The following is a 27,392-nucleotide window of genomic DNA, read 5'->3' as shown; positions in this document are numbered from 1 at the left end:
GGTCAAATCCTCCAGTATGTAGTTATTTATGATATTTTAGTAGCCCCTCTTATGTTCTGCACCGCTTACACGTACACTCATATGGGACAGTTTCTTGACCTGTCTTTAGAGTTATAGAGGACACTATCATGGCCTGTCTTTAGAGTTATAGAGAACAGTATTATGGCCTGTCTTTAAAGTCAAAGAGGACAGTATCATGGCCTGTCTTTTGTGTCTTGGTATTAGTCTATGATTTATAAAGACTGAGATTATAGGTCGTTTGTAATAATGATGATAAAAGAAATAACAGGCAGAGCAGCAAATAGTGATTGTACTCCCTTTACTCCAGCTTGGCCTAAGAATGACATCGCTCCATCTTGAGTGATGAGCTGTAAGAATAAATCGACACAGGAATGTGATGCTAGTCACATAGAAGTGCCATGGAATGTGTGAAGAGTGGTAGCATTTTTTTTTTTCTGCCACAGACCTACTTGAAATAAGCTGCAAGAGATGAAAATCTAGGCCAAATTAGAGAAGAAACAGTAGACTGATTCTTATTTATTTATTTTCTTTACTTTTAGGGGCTTGGGTGCATACTTCAGCTAAGATAAAAAAAAAATAATAATCACATGACGGTGGCCACAACAAATTCCCGAAATATCCTTAGTTCCCTTTAGAAAGCTATATGCTAATACTCCTTGTTTATGACCATTATTATTAGCATGTTCACGTCTTATCAGTCTAAATAGTAACAGTAGATAACACTCGTGACTCCCCTGGTGGTGGTGGGTTGGTTTATGGGGAGGGGGGGAGGAACAGAGGGGGGTGCCGGCCCCTGTTTGTTTACACCGACAGAGTCATACCCAGGTTAATTAAGGGGGCTTAGTGTGTCAGGCAGGTGCTGGCATACTTACATCCTAGGCTCTGGTACATATCTGTGTGTGAGTGAGTGTGTGTGTGTGTGTGTGTGTGTGTGTGTTTCTTCGTATTATTACTTGGGAAAGGGGGGGGAGAGGGAAAACCAGGATTTGACCCTGGGTTGTACACGGGGCTGGATGAATTATATTTAATACAAATCGTTTCCAAATGCCTGGACAGATTCCCTTCCAGACTGGAGAGAGAGAGAGAGAGAGATGAACAGAAAATGTCGCGAATGTGTATTGACAGAGCATAGAACTCTTCCAGGCTAACGAGTTTTGTGTGAATCCTCTTACTTATCCATCTATCTGTTGTCTGACGCCGCATCCTGTGAGGGGTAGCTTCAACCAAAGGGCCTCCAGGCGTTGAAGATCTAACTTTATATATCGCGGTGGCTTCTTCAGTATTCGGATTAATCTTACCGAGGCTTAAATGAACTCAGCAAAATCCTCAGCGTATCTGGAAACAAAATGGCGGGCATGACATGTTTCCTCAGTGTCCATAATTCCCAAAGGTTTACACTGTGTTTGCTGATGAGGGTGTTGTGAAGGACTGTGGTGTGGTGTGATGTATGATATGGTGTGGTGTGGTGTGGTGTGGTGTGGTGTGGTGTGATGCATGGTGTGGTGTGGTGTGATGCATGGTGTGGTGTGGTGTGGTATGATGTGTGATGTGGTGTGTGGTGTGGTTGTGAGCCCCCCACATCCTGCCCCAGCCACCACGTGTGTGAGGCCAGGGGTTACCGAGCATTGACATCACATTAACAAACGTGTAGTAAAGATTGCTGGTTTTTATCCTCGCTCATTCCACTGCCAAAAACTTCACAGATAAACCAGTAAATGTCATAGTGCGTGTGTGTGTGTGTGTGAGTGTTTGTGTGTGTGTGTGTGTGTGTGTGTGTGTGTGTGTGTGTGTGTGTGTGTGTGTGTGTGTGTGTGTGTGTGTGTGTGCGAACTCGGGATTATCTGAGAGCCCCAGGGTGCCAGACGCAGGCCTACATCCACACCTGTCCCCTCTTCCACCCTCAGCCCCTCCTTATCTTGCCCAACCACCCGGCACAGAGGAGAGAGAGAGAGAGAGAGAGAGAGAGAGAGAGAGAGAGAGACTGACAACCAATGAACTTCAGCAAGAATGATGAAGATCGGCACTGACATTCTGAAAGCCAGGAATTTACACTAACACTATTAACATGTGAATCAACGCGGCAATATTAGTCTTGAAGACCCATGATGAGGAAATACTGTATACCTAAACCATGTCGATATAAAGCGGGAAAAGTTAAATAATGAATATGAGTTTTACAGTGTGCTGGTCAGAAGCTAGGACTATGTGTTGTTGAGATGAATGGGAATAAATTGAGAAAATACTTGAAACTGAATCTGTATTTTCTGTCGGTGGAAAATAATTTTTTGAAAATATTTTGTAGTTTTCGTTTTTTTTATTAACTGATTTATACTTAGTTACTTTGTTTTACATTTTAATTGACATAAGTCTTGCGCAGTGTTTTGGGCCACTGATACGTGAGCATAACACTTTTGGTATGTGTGTCTGGTGGCTGGATCCTTAGAGGGTGACATAACATTGACCCATAAACAGCTTAGTGTATTATAGTTGCATAACCTGCTGGTGAACTTCATATATATTGGTACTTGGTCATATAAATTGGTGTGGGGTGTGTTGCTTCAGACCATCGAATAGTAGTAAACAGTGTTCTTGAGTTAATTTAAGCACCTAGTGAATTTTGTTGGTGTTTTGAGGTGTTTGTTGTTGTGGTGTAACATGTGGGGTATGTTGGGTCAGTAGTGGAGGGTGGCGGTCTGCGTGACGGGTGGGAGTGCAGGGAGTGCGTCAACTGTGGCGTGTCCCGCACTCCCCTGTGGCGCCGAGATGCCTCCACCGGACACTACCTCTGCAACGCCTGCGCCCTCTACACACGCTCCAATGGCATCAACCGGCCCCTGGGGAAGACGCCCGCTCGTAGGATTGTAAGTGTAAGGGCGCCGCTACACTTACACAGTATATACCCACCAGCCACAACACTTCACAACTTCCATAAATTATGCACCCTCGCACTATGCTTTAGTACACAGCCATACTACATAACCCACACTACAGCTACAACATATGAATTATTCTCACATATACGTTGTTAACTCTTCCATATATGTATATAATGCCTCCATTTGTACAACTCACATCACTGATATGATGACAACCTAAAACATATATACACCACATCTGCCAACAGTTACTTCACTGTATTATAATGTTTTCCCCATACACACACACACACACACACACACACACACACACACACACACACATTTTGACCTGCATGTACACCGCCCTTCTCGCAACAATGTTCCCTCTGCACGCGCCACGGCCCTACATATTCGGAGGCTTCACGATTCTGGCAAGACACTTTCTCCTCCCCTTTCCCTCCTGAACCCTTCTCCCCCCCTGAACAAGCCACAGGGACGGGGAAATAGGGGGGGGTGGGGCGATGCAAAATGAGGAGAGGGGATAGGTCCGAACTGAAAAAGTGACGGGGAAAATCGAAGTCTTGTCTTTGAAGCAATGCTGACTATACCGCGCGTCAGTCTTTAACCCCTGATGTTGCTTTTCTCTCTTGTGTGTATCTCTTCTCTCTCTCTTTCTCCTCTTTCTCTCCGGCCTTCACTGCGACTAACTCCTCCCGTTTGCTTGTTGCAGTGGACGACTACTACAGCTACTATGGGCTCCAGACGCGGACTTATGATTCGATGAAGAGCAGGCGCCTGGTAGGTCACTTTGCTTATGCTACTCCACTGCATGCTGCCCTCACCCCCGCTTCCCCTTCTCCCTGTCTCCCTTGCTGTCTCCCTCCTTCCCTCTCTGTCACTTTGTTCTGTGCCTTCTACGCTTCTGAGCTTCACTTACACTTGAAAATATTAGCTAGTAGTAGTACTGATAATGTAAAAAAATAGTGTAAACTTGTCATTCATGAATTGCATTATATGCAGTTTGTATGTAGTTCTAAGTCAAAATTTACGTCCAGCTAACCTACATGCAACTGTACTAATGGAATAAATTGTTCTAAAGAAAGGTAACTGACCGTGCATTGTGTCATAGAAATAAATTAAGAAGGCTAGTTTAGAGGAACACAGAGTAAGATAATTAACCAACAATTTGTGTGTTTGCATGACATCAGACCGGAGCAAGGCGGCTAGGTCAGATGTGTACCAACTGCCACACAACTGTTACGTCCCTGTGGCGGCGAAACAGCCAAGGGGACCCCGTGTGCAATGCCTGTGGCCTATACTTCAAGTTGCACAACGTCAACAGGCCCATCACCATGAAGAAGGAGAGCATACAAGTAGGTGGTGGGGAGATGATACGATGTGGTTTGGTGTCTTCTTTGGTATAGGGTCATTACGGTCATATTCTGAGTGGCAGTTAAGACATCCTAACATCTCCTTGTTAGCACGTAACATCTGTATCCTCCTGTATGTTAAGGTCGAATTTTGAGAGGATTTTAAGACATCGTAACACCTCTTCCTTAGGCACAAAACATCTCAGTATCCTCCTGTATGTCAGGGTCATGTTGTAAGTGGCTTTGGGCACATATTGGCTTCCCTCTGGAGCAGTTGAATGACTCCCCCCCCCCCCATTAGTCTTCTTGGCTGGTTGAGTGTATATTTTAATGCTGGTATCTGTCACTAACACATTTCTAGGCTGGTGCTCACTGTTATAAATGTTCCCTTGTTGAAAAACAAAACTAAGGACCCTGGGAGTTTTGCAAGTCGTAGACCTGTTGCAACAGACCTACCTGAATTCATTTGGCAGTCAGTTTAGGTCATTCTGGTTACAGTGCTGTGGTGTGTGTGTGTGTGTGTGTGTGTGTGTGTGTGTGTGTGTGTTTCTTGAATTTTGATGAGGCGTTTGGCAGGATGTACTGTACTGCAGGAAGCTGTCGAGTAAATTGGTGGTAAGAAGCATCTCAGAATGTTTACTCACCTGACAGGTCACTGGTAGGTAGGGCAACTCTTTATCATGGCTAATTACCGTGACTGTCTTTATAGTCGAACTGTTGCAACTTCCAGATAATTTTTGTACTTAGGGTTAGAGTAATATGGTGCAGTGTATACTTGTTAGTTCTCCATGTTTGCATTGAGTAACCGAGTAACAATGACCTAGTATGAGCTCATTGAATAGCAGCGAGCTGAGTAACAGCTAACAGCCTGTGTTTTGTCCTTCAGACCAGAAAGCGGAAGCCCAAGAAATCGAGTGATGGCAAGTCTTCGTCCTCCTCCTCCACTTCATCCTCCATGACAACGGCTGCCTCCACATCCGCCACCTCCTCCACTTCCTCTTCTGCTGTCGGATCCACCAGCTCGTCCTCCATCATCACTCCCTCCTTGACTGTCTCTTCCAGTTCCAACTCCACTACATCCTCCTCACCCTCTGCCACTTATGTTTCCTCCACCATCACTTCAGCCTCCAAGTATCAGTCCTCAGGTGAGTGATGGCCGTCTGTATGACTAACACGACGCCGACTAATAGAATAATACACAATTAATAGTGTAACTTTTGTATTACTGTGTATATACACTATATATATATATATATATATATATATATATATATATATATATATATATATATATATATATATATCTATATATATCTATCTATATATGTCTATCTACATATATATATATATATATATATATATATATATATATATATATATATATATATATATATATATATATATATACCTATCTCTATCTATCTATATATATATATATATATATATATATATATATATATATATATATATATGTGTGTAGTGTGTATAATGTGTGTGTTTTATTATTGTTGTTATTATTATCATCATTATATCTAAATGTAAATGATGCTAATGACCTTCCAAGATCATAGATAAACTGGCTTGAAAGAAAGATTCACCTAACTTAATACCTGTTTCATAAACTTGTTCCAACTTATTAGCATTCCTTTAATATACCTGACATCTATAAATGTACATTGTTATCAGTCATAGCCATCTCTGTAGATGACATTCTGCTTGGAAAAGTACTTTGCCAGAGGGTAATAATATGAACTGTTAGATACATGAGAACATTTGTTGCATGAAAAGCCGTCCTTTGAAACTGAACTTTATTTTAGTAATTCACCATAATGACTGAATGTTCATGTTAGGAAAAAACACATGTGGCGGGTGCATAATTTTATATGTAGAAAGTTACATCCCTGAGTAACTAATGTGCCTTTTGCCCACAGTGAAGACGGAGCCTCAGCTTGGATCTTACAGCAGCCTCTATGGGTCATCATGTGGTCAGCAAGTGTCACCAGCAATATCATCTGCTTCACTTTTGAGTGCTGCCCTACCCTCACTCCTGCCCTCATATCCTCTCCAGAGCCTCAAGGTGCCAGCCTCTGCTTCTGTTTCCAATTTTCATTATGAAGTAAAGGATGAACCCTCATCCCCTGGCAGTGCTGGAGGAGCACTGGGTGACATGGCCTCTCTGCCCCAAACCCATCATGCACCCAGCTCCTCTCCTCGTGGGGTTTCCCTGTCAGGAACTGTCCCTTCCACCACTCACTTGCCTACTGTGGTGGCAACAGCACCTCATATGGGTTGTGGCACTTCAGTAACATCCCCTGCCATGATGCTCCCCCATATAGTTACCTCGGGAAATCTGAGTCACTCTCCACCTCAGCCTTCCCCTCATCATTCACTGGAACACCTCACATGGAAGTCTAAATGAGGGTCGCGGGGTGTCAGTGAAGCATAATATTGTACTGTACTTCACCAAACTGTGACCCGCCTCTGTTTCTTGGTCAGGCCACTGGTGTTACAATAAAAGATCCTCGAAGACAGCTCCCTTCTCTTGTAATGAACTGTGTTCTGTAGCTGGCAGTGGCTCTGCCAGGGATGAGTCTCTGGGTCATAGCAAATTGTGATTTAGAGCAAAAGAATGAGGTCCGTAGTCATTCCTTTCTAGTGGGGTTAAAAAGAAAAGATTCACAGCAACTTGCACAACAGGTACAACAGTATAAATAGTCAGTACTCAAATTTTCTGTAGTTTGGTGATTTTTATTACTATTGTTTTTGTTTTCACTTTACCTTAAAACTACTTCAGTTTTAAGCATACAGCCATTACGTGTATGGTACTCAGCATTGATTTTAATGTTAAGCTTCATGCAAACAGGGTCTGTGTTAGAACTTCATTTGACTCATCCTGAAGGTCATTTGTTCACTCCCAGACATATTTGTCGGGTGGAAATGTTTGTGTATTGGTGAGAAAATGACCACTGGCTGCAGCACTTATAACATTTGGCGCACAGATTCTGTCATTTATAAATATAAATGGTTTGACCTTTAGGAAACTCCTTTCAGTTATGTGCAGTATTCAAATGAATGAATACTGTTATTTTTCTGAAAACCATCATTGCAGACTCGACCATATACTGCAAGTTCTGTATTCATTTTCAGACCTTATGATTTAAAGTTCCTCTCCAAAGATATTACATCTCCATCATCATTATCATCATTCAGACCTCTTTTCCCATCCTAGGGTAGGGGTGAAGTAGGGTCCATAGAGCCACAAAGAACTTGATAAAGTGAGGTAGTAATTGGTGTTTGCCACACTCACATTCACTCACCATTCAAATACCTCGGAGTCCATTGCAATACAAAGAAAGCTTCAGTGTAACTAAGGAACAGAGAAAGTCACCGTCCACTTTTGTCAGGTGATGAATTACCTGTAATAAACACTCATCGCTTCATGGTTCCTGTAGTGTATGGTACTGATGGACAGATTGTTGTAAGTGCAGGAATATACGTTACACTCCTAGCTTAAAACCAGATAAATAAATTACCATATTTAATGATCTACGGCTGTGTCATCTGTACAGAAACACTGAATAGGATGCAAAATGCACGCTTGAATACAGTATATGTAAACTTAAAGAAAACATTTACATACTGGTTCAGCAAACTACTTTGGTGGTGGTTTTCATATATAGGTCTACATGCAAGTTTTACTGTCCTATTTTCTTCCCACCCCCTTTGTTTCTGGATAGATGATGTTGACATTATACTATAATTGTTTCTTGACTTGCACAAAAAAACATACCTGAACCTAACTTTGATAATTTACTAAGTCTCGTCACGGGGACACACACAGATGAAAGGTCCCTACAGACGTAACATACACAAAGAATACTGTGTTTATGGGTGTGTGGGAGCGAAATGCATCTCTGCTCCCACAGCCTTCCTGTGTGAGGCTGGGAGGGAGGTAAACAAAAGGTGCTGTGGCCAGTTGTTGTGCTGGTGCTGTTTAGTTGATTTTCTACTACAGTACTACAACTACTAATAATTTTATTTTACAACTGCACGGTCTATGACAAATAATATCTTCTTGAATCCTTGAATCTGGTGACATTTTTTTTTTATTTTACTGTTGGTACAGCACCGGATTATTTTATTCAGCTTTGGGGAGATCTCTTGTACTGAAGGAGTTAAAGAAGGCTGTATCTAATCCTTCTCATTCAAAAAGTTTATGTTGTGAATAAAATTAAGAAAAAAATAAAAGTACTCAGGCAGAAGGGTTAAGGTTTGATGAATGTAGTACACTGGGGACTCAATTCATCCGAGGCCATGTTGGTTCAAATAAAGCCTTCACAATGTTCCACCAGCTGTAGATAATCCCTCGATAAAACCCGGGTGCATAGGTGTGTCTTAGATTGTACATTTAATTCCGATACTTCATATAATTTTTGTGCTGTTTGGTTGATTTTTTATTTTATTTTTTAGCTCATTAGTGATTGTCCATTGTCATGCTTGAGTTGGTAGATGTAGGAGAGCCAAAAGTATACATTATTCTAGTCTTAGTTTTAGGTTAAGTTTGCAAGTCAGAACTAAACCAACGCTCTTCGTCGCCTTTATTTTCAGCCAGTGAAGTGTTGCTGCTCTGATACATATGTAGATATATTAGTGATTTGTGAATTTGTTTGCCATAGTCGATTTTAAGTACAGTATTGTTGATTGATTTAATCTTTTTTTATCTCGTTCCTGTTCTTCAGATGCTTGAATTCTTTTATTGTTTTCTTAACTTTTGCTGAGTGTATAGTTTAGTGTTTGTCCTTATTCCATGGCATGTCATACTGTGGTTCTTTATTTGCAGCCTTTCCCCAACATTTTCTTTTTCCTTCTCTCCTTCACCTTTCGCTCTTGCTTCCACCTACCCACCTAGTTTCCAAATTTTCACTTATTGTTTACACCAAATCATATTTCTTCTAGTTCTCACATTACCTCATACTGTCCCTACTCAGCTCTTCACTCTTCCAGCGTTTTTCTTTTCTCTTTCCGTCCCCCACCCCCCACAGCTTACCTTGCTTCCACTTTTGCTCTCCTTCTCCAACTCACCTCTCGTTAGGCCCCTTACCGCATCTTTCGTTCATCCCTTTGCTTCATAACATCCTCTGCCATTTTTTCACCCTTCCTGCCAATATTTTCCCCTTGCCTTCTCTCTCCATACTATAGCTATGCTTTATTCTGCCCTTTCCATGCATCCATTCTTTTTATTAGTGTTAATTGCCATAACAAGTGCTGAACAATGGTGCTACAAAGTGTGCTCAGTCGCTCCTTATATACTTGTAACAAGGAGTCCCAATGCCCATTTTTAAAGCTTTTATCTGTAGTTTGGTTTGCACTATTCCATCAAGCTTTCCTTTTAATTGTGAGTTTGTCACTGGAGAGGGACACCTTCATGTGATGGCACTGATAATTATGACTGGGTGGCTTTGATGCCTGGTTGCATAAATGTCCTTCACTTTCCTCCCTATCCCCCCAGAAGGAAGATGATGGAATGCGGAAGGATACCCTCACCCTGCAGTCCATGGTGTTCATGTTCAGATGAGGCTGGGGTTGCAACTACTGCTACTAATTGTGCTTTTGCGGACTTGTGACACTATGTGAAGGCGTACTATACATTTTTCTTTGTCTTTTTTCTTTTTAATAAATGACATAGATAATTTGACCAGGACCAACAAAAAATATTTTTCAAAACAGTGCCTGAGTTTTGAGATTAATACATTATGCCGAGATATATTTATTTCCCTGTTGCCATGTCCTCCCCTAGTTGCAGTGCCTTATTATTGTTGTACAATAGCCTGGACTTGTGGTCAGTATAGGGTCAGATTCAGTGCTTAGAGTGTGTCTGGGCATGAGTCTGGCACCACCTGTATTATTTTCCACTCGTGTATATATAGAATAGTGCTTGTAAATATTGAGCATTTTATTTAATTTAAGAATAAATTGTGAATAAGCCAAGTTTGATTTTACAGACAATCAAGAATGAACATCGTCACCAATATCACAGTTATCTCAGTTCAAGACATTGCCATAATGCTGTTTTGGACTGTAGTCAATAGTTTAGTGTGGTGGCCAGAGAAAGAAGTGATGTATGGAATCTTGTAGTATGTCTGAGCTTGACTCACAGGTGATCAGTGGATTATGTAGCTTCATGCTCATAATAGGCACTACATAACATCACTGCATCATGTAATCAACAAACTACAGGGTGTGACGTCACGGGTGTTGCGATTTTATGATGTTGCAACAGTAAGATTTCATGATGTTACTAGACCCTGTCTGTGACTGACATGGAAGCATGCAAAATCGTCAGAATACGCGTTATGTTTTTGTGGTACTTCTACACTCTCTTGTGGATACGAGTGAGGTTTTGTCTTGTGTTAAAAATAAGGATAAATAATAAGTAGCTTTGTAACGAAGTATTGAAGCAAATAATACGCTTTGGATAACAATGTACTGTTTTCATATCCACTGCGTAAGTTATTTCAGGTGAAAAAAATTATAAGTGAACTTGAAAGCAGGCAGTAGCAGTAGTCCATCATAATAATTTATGCTTTTAATAATACACAGCCCTTAAGTATTAGTAATTTTATAAGTGAAGGTATTCCATCTAGTGAATCAGGATCCAAATGGTGGGTGGTAGGTTGTGGCGACCATCATCCACTCACATCATGCAGTGCTGCCTACTTTTTCCTTAACCTTTATCATTCTTCTTCTGTCACCCCTCCTCTCTTCCTTTGTCCCATCTTTTCTGTCACTTTTTGTTACTCCTTTTTTGTTTCCAGGTAGCTTTACATTGAGTGACAAGCCAAATAGTTTCCTGTAAGTCAGGAAACCATTTACAGTGCTGGGTGGTAACCATATAACCAACCCATTCGTGTTCCCTACGTGTCAACAAGTGGGATGACAGAGGGTTAGTGCCCCTCCCCGTAAATCAACTAACTCAAAGGCAAACGGCCACCCCTTACGGGATTATGGCGTCAGGCTATAGTTAGATAGATTGATAGATAGATATTGGTACTCTGCTTCACCATTTACTTCACTGACATCAGACAAAGTTAATGTACCGTACAGCAGGTCTGGGGTTGAAGAGGCAAAGACCGTATGAGATGGGGAAGCCAAGGACAAGAATAATCCATATATGTAGCGGGAAGATAAAATGGAGAGAGAGAGAGAGAGAATAAGGTAATCTTGGAAAGAGGGAATGAAGGGGTTCGAGAGGAAGGAGGGGAGAAGAGAAGTGTTAATGGAGGTGGAGAAGCACGAGGAGCAGTGTGAAGGGAGAGAAAAAGGTCAGGGATGATAAGTGGCACGATAAAACGAAAGATATAACGATAGTGAATTACAATGACATACAGTGACATTAAATGAGTGAGATATAACAATAGATAAAATGGTACTGATAACGATACTGAAAAAAAAAGATAAATATAACACTAGTGATAGATATTAACAGGGATAAGGTTAATGAAGACTATCTAATCCTTCCACGTAGATATGCCTCTCCTAAACTGACTAAAATCGCCCGGAAATTACAAGCATATACCCAAACAGACGTCACCGTACTGAAGGGGTTAAGCGCCTGTATGTGTGAATGAGCCCCCTAGCGGCTGGCATGACAAGTATATTTAGCCCACCACCCTCTTGTGTTATCGAACCCTTCTGTATACACTTGGACGCACCCCTCTTCTCCTCTACCCACTCGGCCACCACCTCCTACCCCACCCTTCTGTTTCATTCATCTCTTTTACTTATATCTCTTCATCTCTTTTCGTCCGGTGTCCTTTCTTTTTTCTTTCACATATCTCGTACCTGTCCGTCTGCTTTCCATCCTTTATACTCGTTTCTCAATTCTTTTCTTTACATTCATCCCTTCCGTTACACCCCTCGCTCTGGTCACCTTTCATTCAGCTCCTTCACTTCCACTTATTTATTTCCAATCCTTATCATCTTTCACGTGTTATTTCTTTCCGTATTGTACATTAATTTCATATATTCATCTTTTTCTGTCCGTTCTCCTCTCAGTTTCCTTTTCACTGTCGCTCACTTAATCACACTCTTTCCTTCCTTTTTACTCATCTCTCAGTCTCTTCTCTCAGCCATTATCATCATCATCATCATCCTTTCTTTATTTTCACTTAACTCACGTACTCATCTCTTTCCCCATGTTCCTCTCTAACATTTCTTTAACATTCACTCATCTCTCACCTATACGTTCCTCATTTTTCGTTCATCTTCACTTCCACTCTTCACGACACATTTACCCCTCGCGCACCCTCTCTGTCTTATCATTCATTCTTGGATTCAATTTCATACCCCTCTCGGTTTCATCTACTCACCTCTTACCCACTCACGCTACTGTTCTCTCTCTCTCTCTCTCTCTCTCTCTCTCTCTCTCTGTAACACTGCTTCATGATGGCTTACTTTGTTTAGTATTTTCTCAGTTCCGTGTGCCATGTGAAATCTAGCACCCTTTGTATATATTTATTTATTCATTTATCCACCATTCCATTCATCTATCTATCTATCTGTCCATTCATGATCTATCTAATGTGTGTGTTTTTTTTCTATATTTTCCCCTCCCTTTTTCAGACATCTGCGCCCTCCACCTCTTACCCTGCCTCCATCCATCTGCCTTCACCTACCTACATTAGCCTAATCTCGCCTTTTAAACTCCCTCTTTCCCCTCTCCCTCCCCTCATCTCTCCTGCCACGCGCCCAGATAGCTACCGTCTGCCAGGTGAGGAGAGAGAGAGAGAGAGAGAGAGTGGGGGTGAATGGCGGTGATAGGAGTGATACCGTGCATTAGGCTGACGAGGGGAGAGGCAGGGGAGCGTCGCGCCCCTGATAACTTCCCTTCTTGCTCCCTCCCCTCCCCCCTTCTCTCGTCTCTCTCTCTCTCTCTCTCTCTCTCTCTCTCTCTCTCCATTCTAATTCATTTTAAGTACTTTTTATTCCTTGGAGGTAGATATGACCGGCAGTTTTATTTTAAAGGCGTAACAGTACTCAGAAAGGTCGTTTACATTACAGGTATAACGAATTTTTAATGTTTTCGATAGTCCATGAGTGTTTACGACTGTTTATAACGTAAAGCGCCTCTGTATGACGCATTTTTGCTTGATGTGAATAACTGATCTTGATGTTAACTTATTGCTAAAACTGACAGAATTTTCAGACAGACAGACGCACACACATTTATATAAATACATAAATAATAAATATAATGTTGAATTCAATGGCAGTATATATCTGATAACGTAGACGCATATAAAATATTTATTCCAGGACCAGTGTCTCTTGGCAAAATTTGCATACAAGGTGGCCGTAAAGAACAGTCCCTCGCACACCGTAAAGGACATGCCTGAATAATTGGTCAGCTGGGACGACCACCGTAATCTAAACAACGCCCATTATTCCATAAGGGTGGGCAGCGGGCGCGTCCTCCAGTGGGCGGGGCTAAGGACACTCCACCCACCGGCAGCGCGGGGCGGGGCACGGCGCATCAGGCCACCATGGGATGCATAGGTGGGGCAGGGTACACCAAGGCCACTGGTGGGGAGGGGAGGTTGCACATATTATAATTCCACTGCAAAGATCTGAAATGATGACCTTCTGCTATAAATAACATATGTCAAATAACAAATATGTCACAAAAAAGTAATATGCGAATCAACAATAGCACATGCACAGCAAAAACGCAGAACAAGTTCCTGCATCCAACTGTTGCGTTCATATGTGGCGGCCTGACATTCTCAGTAATTATAATTAATTAGCCCCCTCATTTGGGTACTTTGTATAATGTAATTACCACTGAAAATATACAGCAAAAATTGCTGTAGAGAGCGGCAGAACAGGGCGCAGCGATTCCAAATTCCAGCGTCGTGTTGCGAACTTACTAAGAAACGTTTTTGTGGTATATATAACACAGATACTTAGTTATTAATTGTATATGCGAAGGAATGAACAACCAACCATTAAAAAAAAAAAAAAAAATCAGATAGGCAATCGCCTGTATATTCGTGGTGACGTGCAGTTCCGCCAACTTGAAGCAGCACATTAAAAATACTCACATATACATGAATTAAGAAAACTTTCACACATGCAAACAAACGTATAAGAAACCAACGTAATCTATTATAGACATGACGGTCTAACCTACCCCAACCTATAATCGCATAATATTTTGAAATTTGAAATGCCCGCGCCTCTTTGCTGGTATGTTGGGCTGCATACTGTTTGACCAAATAATACCTCACCAATGCCGTGTATGATATTCATTTGGTATACTTTCTCTGTAATCCATTATGTGAAAGTGCTTTTATTGTCAGTTGTAAATATATTCAACTTCATCCTCCGTGCATTTCAAAATGAAATACTGCATATAGGATTTGTTTTTTCTTCAGATAGCTCATACGAAATTACTATTCATTTTTCAACGGAAAACTCATTACGTCACAGAATAATATTCATACAAATATGAAAGAAACGCAAAAGCGCAGCAGTTTTTTTCATTTCCAAATGCAGCATCACTAGTGTTTACATCACGGACTTTCCTACACACGCACGCTCCCAGCCCCACAAAAGCCAAGCAGCCACTGACTCCTGCCCGTCCACCCCTCTCTTTTATTCCTACTTTATCAAGGTAAGGGTAAAACAAAGATATGATAAATGCTATAAATGGAGAGTGAGTGCGATAGCGGAACAGTGATAGTTCAAGTCCCCCGCTGCCCTGTGATTGTCCTATCTCCTCCTCCCCTCCCGCTCTGGAGAAAACGGAATTTAGAAGGGACACTGTGCCGTCTGAAGTCCCCCCCCCCCCCCCGCCCTCGCTGCAGGGTGGATTATAGGCTCATGGAATTTTGTGTAGTAATCAGTTCTACACATATGCAGATTCCAAGTTAGACGAGTGCTTCATCAGACATTCCATTCTTTTTATCTGCAGTTGCCAAATGAAGGAACTTCAAACATTTTACGCCTGTTGAACTAGAGGCAGAAATTTAGGTATGTTCAGTGCGGTGTTTCAACATGTGTTACACAGCGTTATGACGTTACAGTAGGCTGAGTATCTTGTATAAGTCAGGAGAGAAAGGCGTGAGGAAACTACAGCGGTAACAGCACTATGAACACATCAGCCATGGTGTAGGCTATGATTTGCTGATTTTTAATAGGTTGCGACTTTGGGGTAATAGCGACGACTGTCAGGTTTGGAGTACAAAGTAAAGAGGATGCCTAGAACATGATGACACTTAGGTTGTTGCTATGTGTTAATGCCAGTTATGTGAAGTCAAAATTGTCTGTAGTATTGCTTAACAAGGCCTATGATCAGGTTCATAGATATAAATTATTATAGCACATAAAGTTATGGGCATGTGGTAAAGTTAACAGCAATAAAAAATATGTATAAGTGTAGAAGAAAAGTATTAAAAACTGCTACTAGAGGCCACAGTGAGTCAGGCAGGGTGTGCGTTTTAGCTGAGCTGTTCTCCTTCCGTTATATGCAGAAAATGGTTCAAATTCTGAAACAAACGGATTCATCAGATGGCTTTTTTATTCGATATACATTGGCTCCTACTCCTTGACGATACTGCCATTATTGCTACATCACGAGAGATGTGTGTCAAAAAATTAGATGTAGTGTTGAGGTATTGTAATGAGTATGGAATGAAACTAAATAAAAAGAAAACGACTTTTTTATTGTCATTAATGACGAGAATTATAAAGTTAATTTGACGGCTCGAGGTCATGAAATATGTTATTGTCAAAGATACTTGGGTGCTTGGTTTACCGATACAGGGAAAATGGATGATACGTGAGGCTGCATGAAGCGTTGGAGTAAACTGTAACGAATTAATTTGTGTTTTTGTTCAGCTAATACAAATATGCCATAGTGTTTTATGTGAAAAGTAATCGAAGCAGCATTACCAATATAGCCCTGCTGTACAGTATTGAGACTTGGTGAGCAAATAATTATAAAGATATAACATGACCATATAACAAATTAATGAAATGCCTACATGGAGTGAGAAACAGTACAAGTATTAGCATGTGTCTCAGTGAATCAGGAATAGCGCCGGTACAACTATTCATGATAACTAGAAATAGGAAGCATTTCATGGAGCCAAAACTTCGGGTACCTAATAATGAAGAACCATTTCATATTACAGTATTTACAGTCCATGTCGAGAAGCAAGTACACCTGGGTATAGATTTATATGCAGTGTATTGCATGCTGTTACTAACATCAACCAGTAGGCAAAAATGATTGAGTTAACGAAAAACAAAACAATCACTGCTACAGAGCATACTACATACAAAATCAAAATTACATCCCGGAGAGATTCTTTTTTGTTTATTTCGGGTATATTTGGTCTTCTAGCCATTGACAACGTTGGACTGAGTGCCTCAAGAGACGACTTGGCACCCCGCAAACAAATTAAGGTTAGGTTAGGCCTAAGTTGGTTAGGTACAGGCTGGATTAATGCCAAATCATGGCTCATCTGATTATTATTATTATCATTATTTGATAAACCGAATCGTTTCATCTGTTCCCGAGCTAAGATACGACGTTGCCGAATCATTTCTCTCTGAAATTGGGCCGACACAGTCAGTATGACTGAATTTACTAAGTGTACCCGAAGGAAACTACGCACCCCGGACTGTGTGTGCGTGAATTTTTATTACGACAGTAAGCATGCACATTCCAGATGACACATGGCAAGCGTTCACAAGGATACGTTTTATATCTCATAACCACAAGACTCCTGGCAGAAGGGAACCGCACATCACGAGAGCAGCGACTGTCATTGTAACCACGGTGGTAAACGGAGTTCCCTATGCTGCTGGAATGTGCACTATCCGCTAGCCTGCTTGAGAGGTTTACGCAGGTTGATGTAATTAACTTAGGCAACTTATTGGTGATGGGGACCACATTGATATGAAAATATATATACAGTGTTCTTAAACATTATAAGCTAGAAGGTTAGCAAATATTGAACCAGTTATATAATGTTATGCCATAATACAGTGTATTTGTTGTGGAAGGTTACTATGCATCTCTTAGTCTAATTTTGTTTACTGGTAGATTATTATTTATATGGGTACTCATTTACAACGAAGAAATTACATTTGTATTGGACCAGTCGTGTAAAAGTTATGTGAACATTTGTAAAATATTGGTCAGTAAATTAATTGTGTGTGTGTGTGTGTGTGTGTGTGTGTGTGTGTGTGTGTGTGTGTGTGAACAAAACAACCCAGGTTTGAAGGAGGGGTTGGGTGACAGCTAAGGAGTTAACCTATTTTATTATTATTATTATTATTATAATTTTTTTAAGGCCAGGGTCGCAAGGCTAGATCAGTTTTTAATCGGGTAAGGTCACCTCAGGCAGTTTTTATCCGATTTGGATAAAACTTGGTACAAGGGGTGAGGGTGAGGGAAGAACGAAGGGGCTGTTTAACATATTTAAAATGAAAACGGTAGAATGAAAGCATCAGTAAGAAAGAGAGAGAGAAAAAAAGATCGTGATGTGTGGTTGATGTCAGGTAGTATGTTTTCCTTAGTTCTCCCTTCCCATTTTCTTTTCCATCACCTCATCTTTCTTTGGACTCCTCTCGTCAGCTTATTTGGTTTCTTCAGTTTTCCTTATTTCCCCTCTGTTGTTATTGTTTTCTCCTCCTCCTCTTCCTCTTTTCGTTTCCTCTTCGTCTTCGCCAGTTATTTAGCCTACTCACCCACCACCACCTATTTCATGTTAGCATCTCTTCCCACTCATCATTCTTCTCTCCTCTTCCTATTGGTCATCCTTTCCCACCAAGTCTCATTATTCTTCCTGCTTTCCTAGTCCAAATCAAGTAGTTTCAATCTCTCTTTCTCTCCATCATCCCCCTCCTCTTTCCCACATTTTTCTTCCCCTCCGTTCCTAATCCATCCCATTCTAACCTTGTTTCTCCTTTAGTGTCAATATTCTTTTCTTAATGTCCTTATCTTCTCCCCCCCCTCTTTCTCTCACCATCCCCTCACCTTCCTGTCTCCATTCCTATCCCAATCGTTTCCATCCTCTCCCTGTCATTATCTCATTGTCCATTTCTCTCCCTGGATCGTTTCTGTTCTCTCCATTTCTCTTCTTCATTTTCCGTATCTCTTCCTCATCCTTCCTTCATCAACGCACCTCCAGTTCATCCTCTTTTTGTTGTTGTTATTGTTCGTATCTCTTCCATATCCTTCCTTCACCATCTCATCTTTCCATTCTTCATTTCTTTACTTCACGGCACACATCTTTTCTTCATCCATCATCATTCCATTCTCCGTTTCTCTTCTTCATTGTCGATATTTCTCCCTCATCTTTCCTTCACACATTGACCTTTCTCTCCATCCCCATCCCGAATATTCTGCAATTTTAAGGTCTTGACTCCCCTCTTGATACCTGCCAAAATTAATTTATTACTTGCTCGTAACTTTGAAAATGAAACATGGAGTGTGGGTATAGACTTTCTGGCCCATGTCATTGTAAGCGGCACGTAACCAGTCTGCTCAATACGTTGCCGCCTTCATTTTACTTGAGGTGCGATATGAGGTTACAGCTGCATTGGAGGAACCGCCTTACGCTGACAGTCCATTCACTACGATTATTGTTATCATCATCATCATCATCATCTAATATACTATAGCAGTAGCCGTGTGTTTGTGTGTGTGTGTATTTTGGGTAGCCGAAACCACACACTCAAATCGCACCAAAATTGGCACAAAAATCGCAAAAAAAATCGCTGATGTAAAAAAAACTCGGTCCCATCACGATTGAAAAACTTTTACTATATTTAATGAGCGATCACATTTTGACCAAAAAAACGCTGCTCCCGGAGCCCGGCATAGGATCTCCGTAGAATTTTTTGCCCAGAGGTAGAACTGAAATAAACTGGGTTCCATAACCGAAGCTGCAAATAACACGATCAGTTGGTTAGCTGCAAAATATCCAAGTGACAGCGTTACACTAGAACAGCACATAAACGCGAGAGCCCTCCGCAGGAGCAAGTGCAAGGGGCCCGAAGGGCCCACGAGCTCTTGTCATTATCTGAGGACACGTACTCACCTTTGAAGCAGTTTGTGAATAATAATAATAATAATAATAATAATAATAATAATAATGCAGATTTGAAAGGATGCATTATTTCAAGGAAATGGAGATGATATAAATGACAATAATGTAATAGTAATAATATATAGCGTGATAACATTTGGTGCCAGGGATGGTGAAATCTAATCATACGGTTTATTTATTATTTTTAACAATTATTCGAGTGTTTATGTATATAATTTAGAAAGTACTGTCAACGAGAGAGAGAGAGAGAGAGAGAGAGAGAGAGAGAGAGAGAGAGAGAGGTATGCCCAAAGCCACCACCCTTATCTTATCAGGCCCACTAACGGAGCCACCAGATACGAAGCAGCCCCAGGTGGAAAAAGTGCCGAACCACCCCTACCCATAAGGTCGATCCTGCCATCCTCCTTACAGGCGATTTTGGGTCTAATGAACACCTGGATCTGGGGTGTTCATGATGGGGTGCTCTTAGGCTGAGTAGGTGGTGCTTGTTCTGAACATAACAGAGGGAGATGTTATTTTGTTCTCCTCTTCATCATTTTCGTTCTTCTTTGCTGTTCTTTTAGGTTTGCTCAGGTTTGTGTTAGTTCTTCTGTTCTTTACTCTCGTTCTCCTGAGCTTTATCTTAATTCTTCTTTTCTCTGATTTCGTTCTTGTTGGTTTTCTTTTAGTTCATTCGGGTTTTATTTTTTGGTAGTTTTTCTTTTTAGGTGTTTGATTATCGTAACCTGTTCATGATATTTTTTTTTTAATCGTGTAATTACTTTGGAAAAAAGCGAGATGATAAAAGTTTAACATCGAAAAACTTAGAACTCGAATGATTTTTTTTTCCCTTCCCTCGTCGGTTGTTTCATTTTCTCGCCACCAGAGGGCCAGTGTGACGGGCTTTGAAACTGACCCCTTATTTTTTTTTTTTTTATTTTTTTTTTTTGCCACCACCAGACATTATTAAGAGAACCGTAATAGTGGAGGAGTTACAGAATGGTGTATTTAACCCCCTCTTGCTCAAAAATGCCTCTCCTGAACTAAATAGAATCGTCTGGAAGTAACAAGAATAAAGTGATAATGGGTTGTCATCTTATTCAGGGTGTTAATACGTTGTTTATATGCCTTATTTAATTTCAGAGTTACGTGTGTATAATTTTCGTGCTGAGGGAATTTTGGAACTTTTATTTCATTGGAAGTATCACATCAAACGTGAATTTCTTGTCTTTCAGATTAGCTCAGGCGGTACTTATTACTACTACTATTATTATTATTATTATTATTACTTTCAGCTTCGGGGAGACCTTTCATAGGGATGGATTAGAAACAAGCTCATTTGCCTCAACAGTACGATAGTGTTTTAATGCATTATATTCTTGCTGTCATCAGGGAACTTAAATTCACCTTAGCAAGATGCATGTCGTACTGAAGGTGATTTAATTTGATTTAGCCCTTACAAGTAAAACGAGGTTATTTGTAGAAGCACTTAGGCCTACTTGATGATAGTATTTCGGAAGTTCATGAGCGGACATTTCTCGCCAGCCAGGTACAGAACATTACTTGCCAACTATAATTGTTTTTACTCTGACTTGGCCCAAAATTGACGTCTCTCCGTCTTGAATGCTGAGATGTGATAATAGGTTACTGCTAGAAAATGATGTTAGTCACGAAGAAGTGCTATGGAAAGGATGTAGAGCTGCAGTATTTTTGTTTTTCCTCCACTGACTTTTTTTTTTTGTTTTTTTTTTTATGTGAGGAAGAAGGAACCAAAGGCCATGAGCCCGCAGTGACAGTTCCCTCCAAGAGAAAAACAAAATACAACAGAGAGCCAAATTCAAGATCCGATCATTTTGAGATGCCTGGACACACTACGTTTGAAAGACTGGAGATCATAGGCAGGAGGAAATACAGACAGAGGGAGACAGTTCCAGAGCTGACCTGTTGCATAAATGAAAGACTGGGAGTAACGGTTAACTCTTGCATTAGAGAGTTGGACAGAAAAGGGATGAGAGTTTGCTGCCAGACGGGTGCTACGCGCCCGTCGTAGAGGTGGAGGAATGCAAGCAGACAGTTCAGAGGAGCAGTGACCATTAAAGTAGCGATAGAAAAGAGATAAAGATGCAACAGTGCGGCGAAGAGACAGAGGTTGAAGGGAGTCAGTAAGAGGAGGAGAGTTAATGAGACGAAAAGCCTTTGACTCCACCCTATTGAGAAGAGCTGTATGTGGGGAGCCTCCCCACACATGAGAGTTGTACTCCACACAGGGGCGGATAAAACCCCCCATATAGAGTCAACAATTGTGCAGGGGTAAAGAAAGGGCGGAGTCGGCTTAGCACACCCAATCTCTTGGAAGCAGATTTTACAAGAGATGTAATATGATCTTTCCAAGATAAGTCCCGAGTAAATGAAACCCCAAGCATGTTCAAGGATGATGCAGGATTAATCTGAATATTATTAAACATTAGTGGGTATACCTGTGGAAGATTTTGTCGGGTTGATAGGTGTAAGAACTGAGTCTTAGATGCATTAAAGACAACCATATTATTTTTACCCCAGTCAGAGATATGAGCCAAGTCAGACATTAGGTGTGCCATAGCCTCATCCCTTGTTTCTTGAAGTAACTGTTGAGATGGGCGTTGGTGGGAACCGAATGGAAAGGTGAAGGGTGGAGTCATCAGCGTATGAGTGGATAGGGTTAGATGTACAGCTTAGAAGATCATTGATGAATAAAAGAAAGAGAGTTGGTGATAGGACAGAGCCCTGAGGAACACCACTGTTGATAGATCTACGAGAAGAACGATGGCCGTCTACGACAGCGGCTATAGAACGACCAGAAAGGAAGCTAGCGATGAAGGCACAGATAGAAGGATAGAAACCGTAGGAGGGCAGTTTGGAAATTAAAGATTTATGCCAGACTCGATCGAAAGCCTTTGAGATGTCAAGTGCAATGGCAAAGCTTTCGCCAAAGTCCCGAAAGGAGGATGACCAGGAGTCTGAAAGGTAGAGGAGAAGATCGCCAGTGGAGCGTCCCTGACGGAACCCATACTGACGATCGGAAAGAAGGTTGTGATAGGAAAGATGCCTTAAAATTTTTTTTTATTAAGAATTGACTCGAAAACTTTTGAAATACAGGACGTTAAAGCAATTGGACGATAGTTGGAGGGTTGGGAGTGGTCACCCTTCTTTGGGACTGGCTGAATGAGAGCAAACTTCCAGCAAGAAGGAAAGGTACAAGTTGACAGACAAAGGCGAAATAGTTTGCCTAGGCAGGGTGTAAGCACAGAAGCACAGTTTTTGAGAACAACAGGAGGGACCCCATCAGGCCCATATGCCTTGTTAGTATTGAGGCCAGTAATGGCAGAAAATACATCAACTGAAGAAATTTTAATGTCAGACATGAGGAAGTCAGAGGGGGGAAGTGATGGAGGAACAGCACCGGAATCGTCTAAGGTGGAATTGGAGGAGAAAGTCTGTGCGAAGAGATCTGCTTTATCAGTAGAAGAAATAGCTACAGAACCATCAGAGTAGAAAAGAGGAGGGAAGGATGATGAGGTAAAGTTGTTAGAAAGATTTTTGGCAAGGTGCCAGAAGGAGCGGGAAGAATTCGAGTTGGAGAGTTGAGAGCATTTAGTATGGATGAAATTATTTTTAGTAAAGCGAAGAACAGACTTAGCACGATTCCGGGCAGAAACGTAAAGATTATGTGATTCAGGGGTGGGTTGGCTCCGGTACCTTTTGTAGGCCTTCTCCTTGTTGCGGACAGCATTAGAACAAGCGTGATTAAACCAAGGCTTTCTTTGCGTTAGTCAAAGGATATGAGAAAGGAATGTATGCTTCCATGCCCGAGAGAATAACCTCCGTAATGCGCAAGGCACACTCAGATGGCTCACGGCCATGGAAGCAATAATCATTCCAGGGAAAATCAAAGAAGTACTGCCTGAGGGCCTCCCAGTCTGCAGCTCCAAAATGCCAGAGACGACGTTTCCCTGGAGGGTCCATGAGGCCGTACTGGAGCGATAGGACAGGTTAAGGTAATAAGGTTGTGATCGGAGGAGCCCAACGGAGAGAAAAGATTAACAGAGTAAGCAGAAGGATTAGTTGTGAGGAAGAGGTCAAGTATGTTGGAGCTCTCTCCAAGGCGGTCAGGGATACGGGTAGTTTGCTGTACAAGCTGCTCTAGGTCATTAAGGATAGAAAAGATGTAGGCTTGTTCACCAGGTGGATCCGTGAAAGGAGAGGAGAGCCAAAGGTGGTGGTGAACATTGAAATCTCCAAGAATGGAGATTTCAGAGAAAGGAGAAATGGACAGAATGTGTTCCATCGTAGAAGTAAGATAGTCGAAGAATTTTTGATAGTCAGTAGAATTAGGGGATAAGTAAACAGCACAGATATATTTAGTCAGAGAATGACAGGAAAGCCGAAGCCAGAGAGTGGAGAATTCAGAAGAATCAAGTTCAGGAACACGAGAGCAAGATAAGTCGTGTATGTATACACAACAGCCACCTTTGGCTTTGAAATGAGTATAGAGAAAGTAGGAGGATACAGAAAAGGGTTTGCTGTCAGTTGCCTCAGACAGCTGAGTCTCCGTTAGAAAAAGAAGGTGAGGTTTAGAGGAGGAGAGGTGGTGCTCAACAGAGCGAAAGTTAGATGAAAGGCCGCGAATGTTGCAGAAATGAAGAAGAAGAGAGTCAGACAGTGGTTCCAGGCACCTCGAGTCGTCACCGGTCCTGTAGCTTATTCCACTTACGTGGAATAAGCTACAGGACAAAAATCAGGGCCAGGTTAATGTAAAAAGAGTATATATAGTTGTATACGGTGTGAAGGCATGTGAATGGCGTAACCCTTAAACACTGAAGGACGTCCTATCTGTTTTTCTATCTGTCTGTTCTGTTTATAGCCAGACGCCTTAATCCCTTAAGGATAGGGTTGCCACAAACATATCGACCCCCATTTTGCCGTCTCCCACCATTTCGCTGCCCACCTTCCTAACTCACACTCCCCTCTATGCTTACCTTCTTTCATATACCTCTCTTATGCCCCTCTTTAGCTAATTCCAGATAATTTTACATGCCACTAGTAAATAGCCAGAGATCTGAGGGTTAAGAACAGCTTCGTTTAAACATTCTGTACAAATAAAACTATTTTCTGTTTAGTCTTATCTTAAACCCAGGAGAACGACTAATCTTTTTATTTTTGCTAAGGCCAGATGATCATACTTACGACCGTGATAGCTCCTAGGTCAGCTGGGTAACGCCTTCAGCACTGTGACATCTCTTTATTTTCTTCATGCTACCACCCAGACGAATTCATTTGGTTTAGGGAAGACCTCATAGTGAAGGTTTTTGAATCAAGTGCCGTTAGTTCCTTGAATGTGATGAGTTTTTTTTTTTTTTAATTTTATTCTTGCGGGTATCAGGCAGGCAAGATCTCTCATAGGGAAGGGGTTGTTTTGTCAGCTATTGGTAGAAAGAGATTGCGTATATATACACATGGTTTAAAATATTCTAATAGTATATAACTAGAATCTGCTAAAAAATGATTAGTGCGTGTGTGGGTGATTGGATGACTGATTTTAAAAGGTATAAGCCCTTAATTCATCCCCCAGATGGAAACTGATAACATACAGTGGCACATAACAGGACCATGAACTTGATCCAACAGCAGTATACAAACTACAGTATAGATGTACTGTAATATTAAAAAAATATACGGAGTTGTAGTGAATGAGTCTGAAAGAAGGCTTGAGAGACACTGAAAGGACAAGTTGCATGGGTGTAGTGGCGTGAGTGAGTGAGTGTGGGGTGTCATGAGGTGTGAACGGATATAGAGAATGTATTTATAAGGAGTCATAATGGATTGAGTGTGGTGGGACAGGTGTAAGAGATTGTAATGCAGAGACTGTAATTGTAATAAGTAGCTATAGTAACGCAACGCAATAAGTACCGCTTTGTGTGAGTGTGTGTGTCTGTGTGTGTTTGAGAGAGAGAGAGAGAGAGAGAGAGAGGAGACGTGATCCCAGGCTGTCTCTTTCCTTAGACCTTTATTATACAACACCACTCCTCCCTCTCTTCCCACCGTCCTTCATCTGGCACTCTCAGGGTCACACTGCCTACCAGAAATAAACACAGGCTTGAACATGTACTGTACACTATATTATTTACGTGCCAAGTACCAGTAAATGAACGTTGATGAATGTGATTATATATACAATTATTATACGAGTCTTAGCTTCTTTAATACGGTGACAACATTTTCTAGTTTATTCTCGCTGCTTCCTGAGTTTGCCTAGTTCGTGCATTTATAAAGGTCGCTCGTAAGTTGAATAAATCGTCTGGAGGCAGCAAAAATAAACCGGAAATCGGGAAAGTCGTCAACGTACTCAAGGGTTTAAATCACGCTAGTACACAAATGAACACAGACACAAAACCAAGGACAAAGAAACATTTCAATCCTCTTTCAGCTGAGGAATATCAGCCAGAAGAAAATTACAGATGTACAATTTTAGGCGTACTCTTGTCTCCACGACTGTACACAAATTAGGCAGCTCCCGTTCAACTCCTTTACAGTGTCGTATTTTTGAGTTTTGTTTCCTGTGTCAGACGACTTTATGAATCAGTACAAAATCTTATTGTGGCAGGGCGGTTAGAAAGTCCCCATTGATCGATTCAGTACGGTGATGTAAGTTTTGTAACCAATATTCTTGAATTAGAAGAATGTACTCAGGTTAGGGGAAGGGCCTTTGTAAGTTTTGTAACCAATATTCTTGAATTAGAAGAATGTACTCAGGTTAGGGGAAGGGCCTTGTAGTGAAGAGGTTATGAATGACAGCGAGAATTGGTGGAGGCGAGTGTTTCTCAGGATGGTAAGGCTCCTGTCAGTCACGGTTAGAACCTGTTGGCGTATAAGCTTGGTGAACCTCGAGAGAGCAGTGGCCTTAATTCGATATTTTATGATGACAAGGATCATTAAAACCCTCCCTATTCTCCGAAATAAGGATTGTGGACTGCAGGCAGAGGGCAGCCTGGGCAGTGTAATTGATCCACCGGGTCACTTTCAGATAAAATGGGGCACAAGAACAGTAACAATGTAGGGTTAGAACCTGTCTCAGTTGGCATCTTAGACAACATGTACTGTAGTCCCACAGCAGTATGTTGGCTACTACCAGCGATTAAACTGATGTGAGGGTAGGATAGTCCATGTAAAGGGACATGAGGGGAGTGGAGACAGTGTGAGGTGAAGGGGTGGATTTGGGTTCATGTGAGTGCGGTAAGATGGAGTGAGAGTGCAGTGAGGAGCCTTTTGTAGTGCCGCAGCATCAGCCAGTCCCGCACCCGCCGACCCACACTACCCTTGGGACGAAGACTGGCCTCGTCCTCCTCACTCAGGCTGCCATCGTCCACACTCACACCCCCATCCTGCTCCACACTCGATGAACCATGCTGGGAGCTGGCCTCATCTAGGTCTGGGTTGCTGAGTGGTTCGTCATCCTAGGTGGTGATGGCCTCGTCCTCTTCCTCGTGACTGGGAGCCTCGTGGTCCAGGTGTGACAGGAGGGCTTCGAGGTCACAGGTGAGGTCCCTGAGGTAGAGGTCGAGGCGGCCTAGGTAGGTGAAGGTGTCGTCCAGGACCCAGTCAGGCCACACCACCTGCACCACCAGCTGTAGGCGCCGCAGACCCTCCAAGTCCTCCCTCAGGCTCAGTCCAGCTGGCCCCTCCTCCGACGCCGGTAGCGGTGGTAGGGCCGGTAGCTACCAGTCCGACGCCAGCTCGTCGCAGTCCTCGTAGGTGAGTCCTGCGGGAAAGGCGGCGGCTGTGGTGGCCTGGCGCAGCGTCCAGAGGTGGGAGTTGGCGCGGGAGGCACTGTGGATGGCCGCTTGTACTAGGTCAGGCAGGGGGGCGGTGGGGGAGGGGATGAGGAGGCACTGGAAGGCTGGGGTGGGGGGAGGGGGCAGGCAACATACATACCCCACACACACCACAATCACCACCACTTTCATCACACTTCCACACACACTCCTCCTCATGATGCAAGGGGCAGG

The 27,392-nt window shown here is 42.0% G+C and overlaps 1 protein-coding gene across 1 annotated transcript in view; it reads left to right on the top strand.

Moving 5' to 3' along the window:
* The window catches only part of LOC145412067 (uncharacterized), a 61,244-nt gene extending 34,400 nt beyond the window's left edge, over positions 1 to 26,844 (top strand). The window contains exons 6-13 of the mRNA XM_080281984.1: positions 2,701 to 2,882; positions 4,088 to 4,252; positions 5,136 to 5,394; positions 6,181 to 6,467; positions 13,702 to 13,831; positions 16,656 to 16,717; positions 16,984 to 17,084; positions 26,667 to 26,844. Of these exons, the coding sequence (XP_080138110.1) occupies positions 2,701 to 2,882; positions 4,088 to 4,252; positions 5,136 to 5,394; positions 6,181 to 6,467; positions 13,702 to 13,831; positions 16,656 to 16,717; positions 16,984 to 17,084; positions 26,667 to 26,844 (1,364 nt within the window). The remainder of the gene's footprint in view (positions 1 to 2,700; positions 2,883 to 4,087; positions 4,253 to 5,135; positions 5,395 to 6,180; positions 6,468 to 13,701; positions 13,832 to 16,655; positions 16,718 to 16,983; positions 17,085 to 26,666) is intronic.
* Positions 26,845 to 27,392: the final 548 nt, after the last annotated feature.

The sequence above is a fragment of the Coenobita brevimanus genome, chromosome 92 (genome assembly GCF_032717465.1).
Source record: "Coenobita brevimanus isolate Jiangsu-jjx chromosome 92, ASM3271746v2, whole genome shotgun sequence".
Classification (NCBI taxonomy): domain Eukaryota; kingdom Metazoa; phylum Arthropoda; class Malacostraca; order Decapoda; family Coenobitidae; genus Coenobita; species Coenobita brevimanus.
The sequence above is the reverse complement of the archived record's forward strand: the minus strand, read 5'-3'. Positions and strand labels throughout refer to the sequence as shown.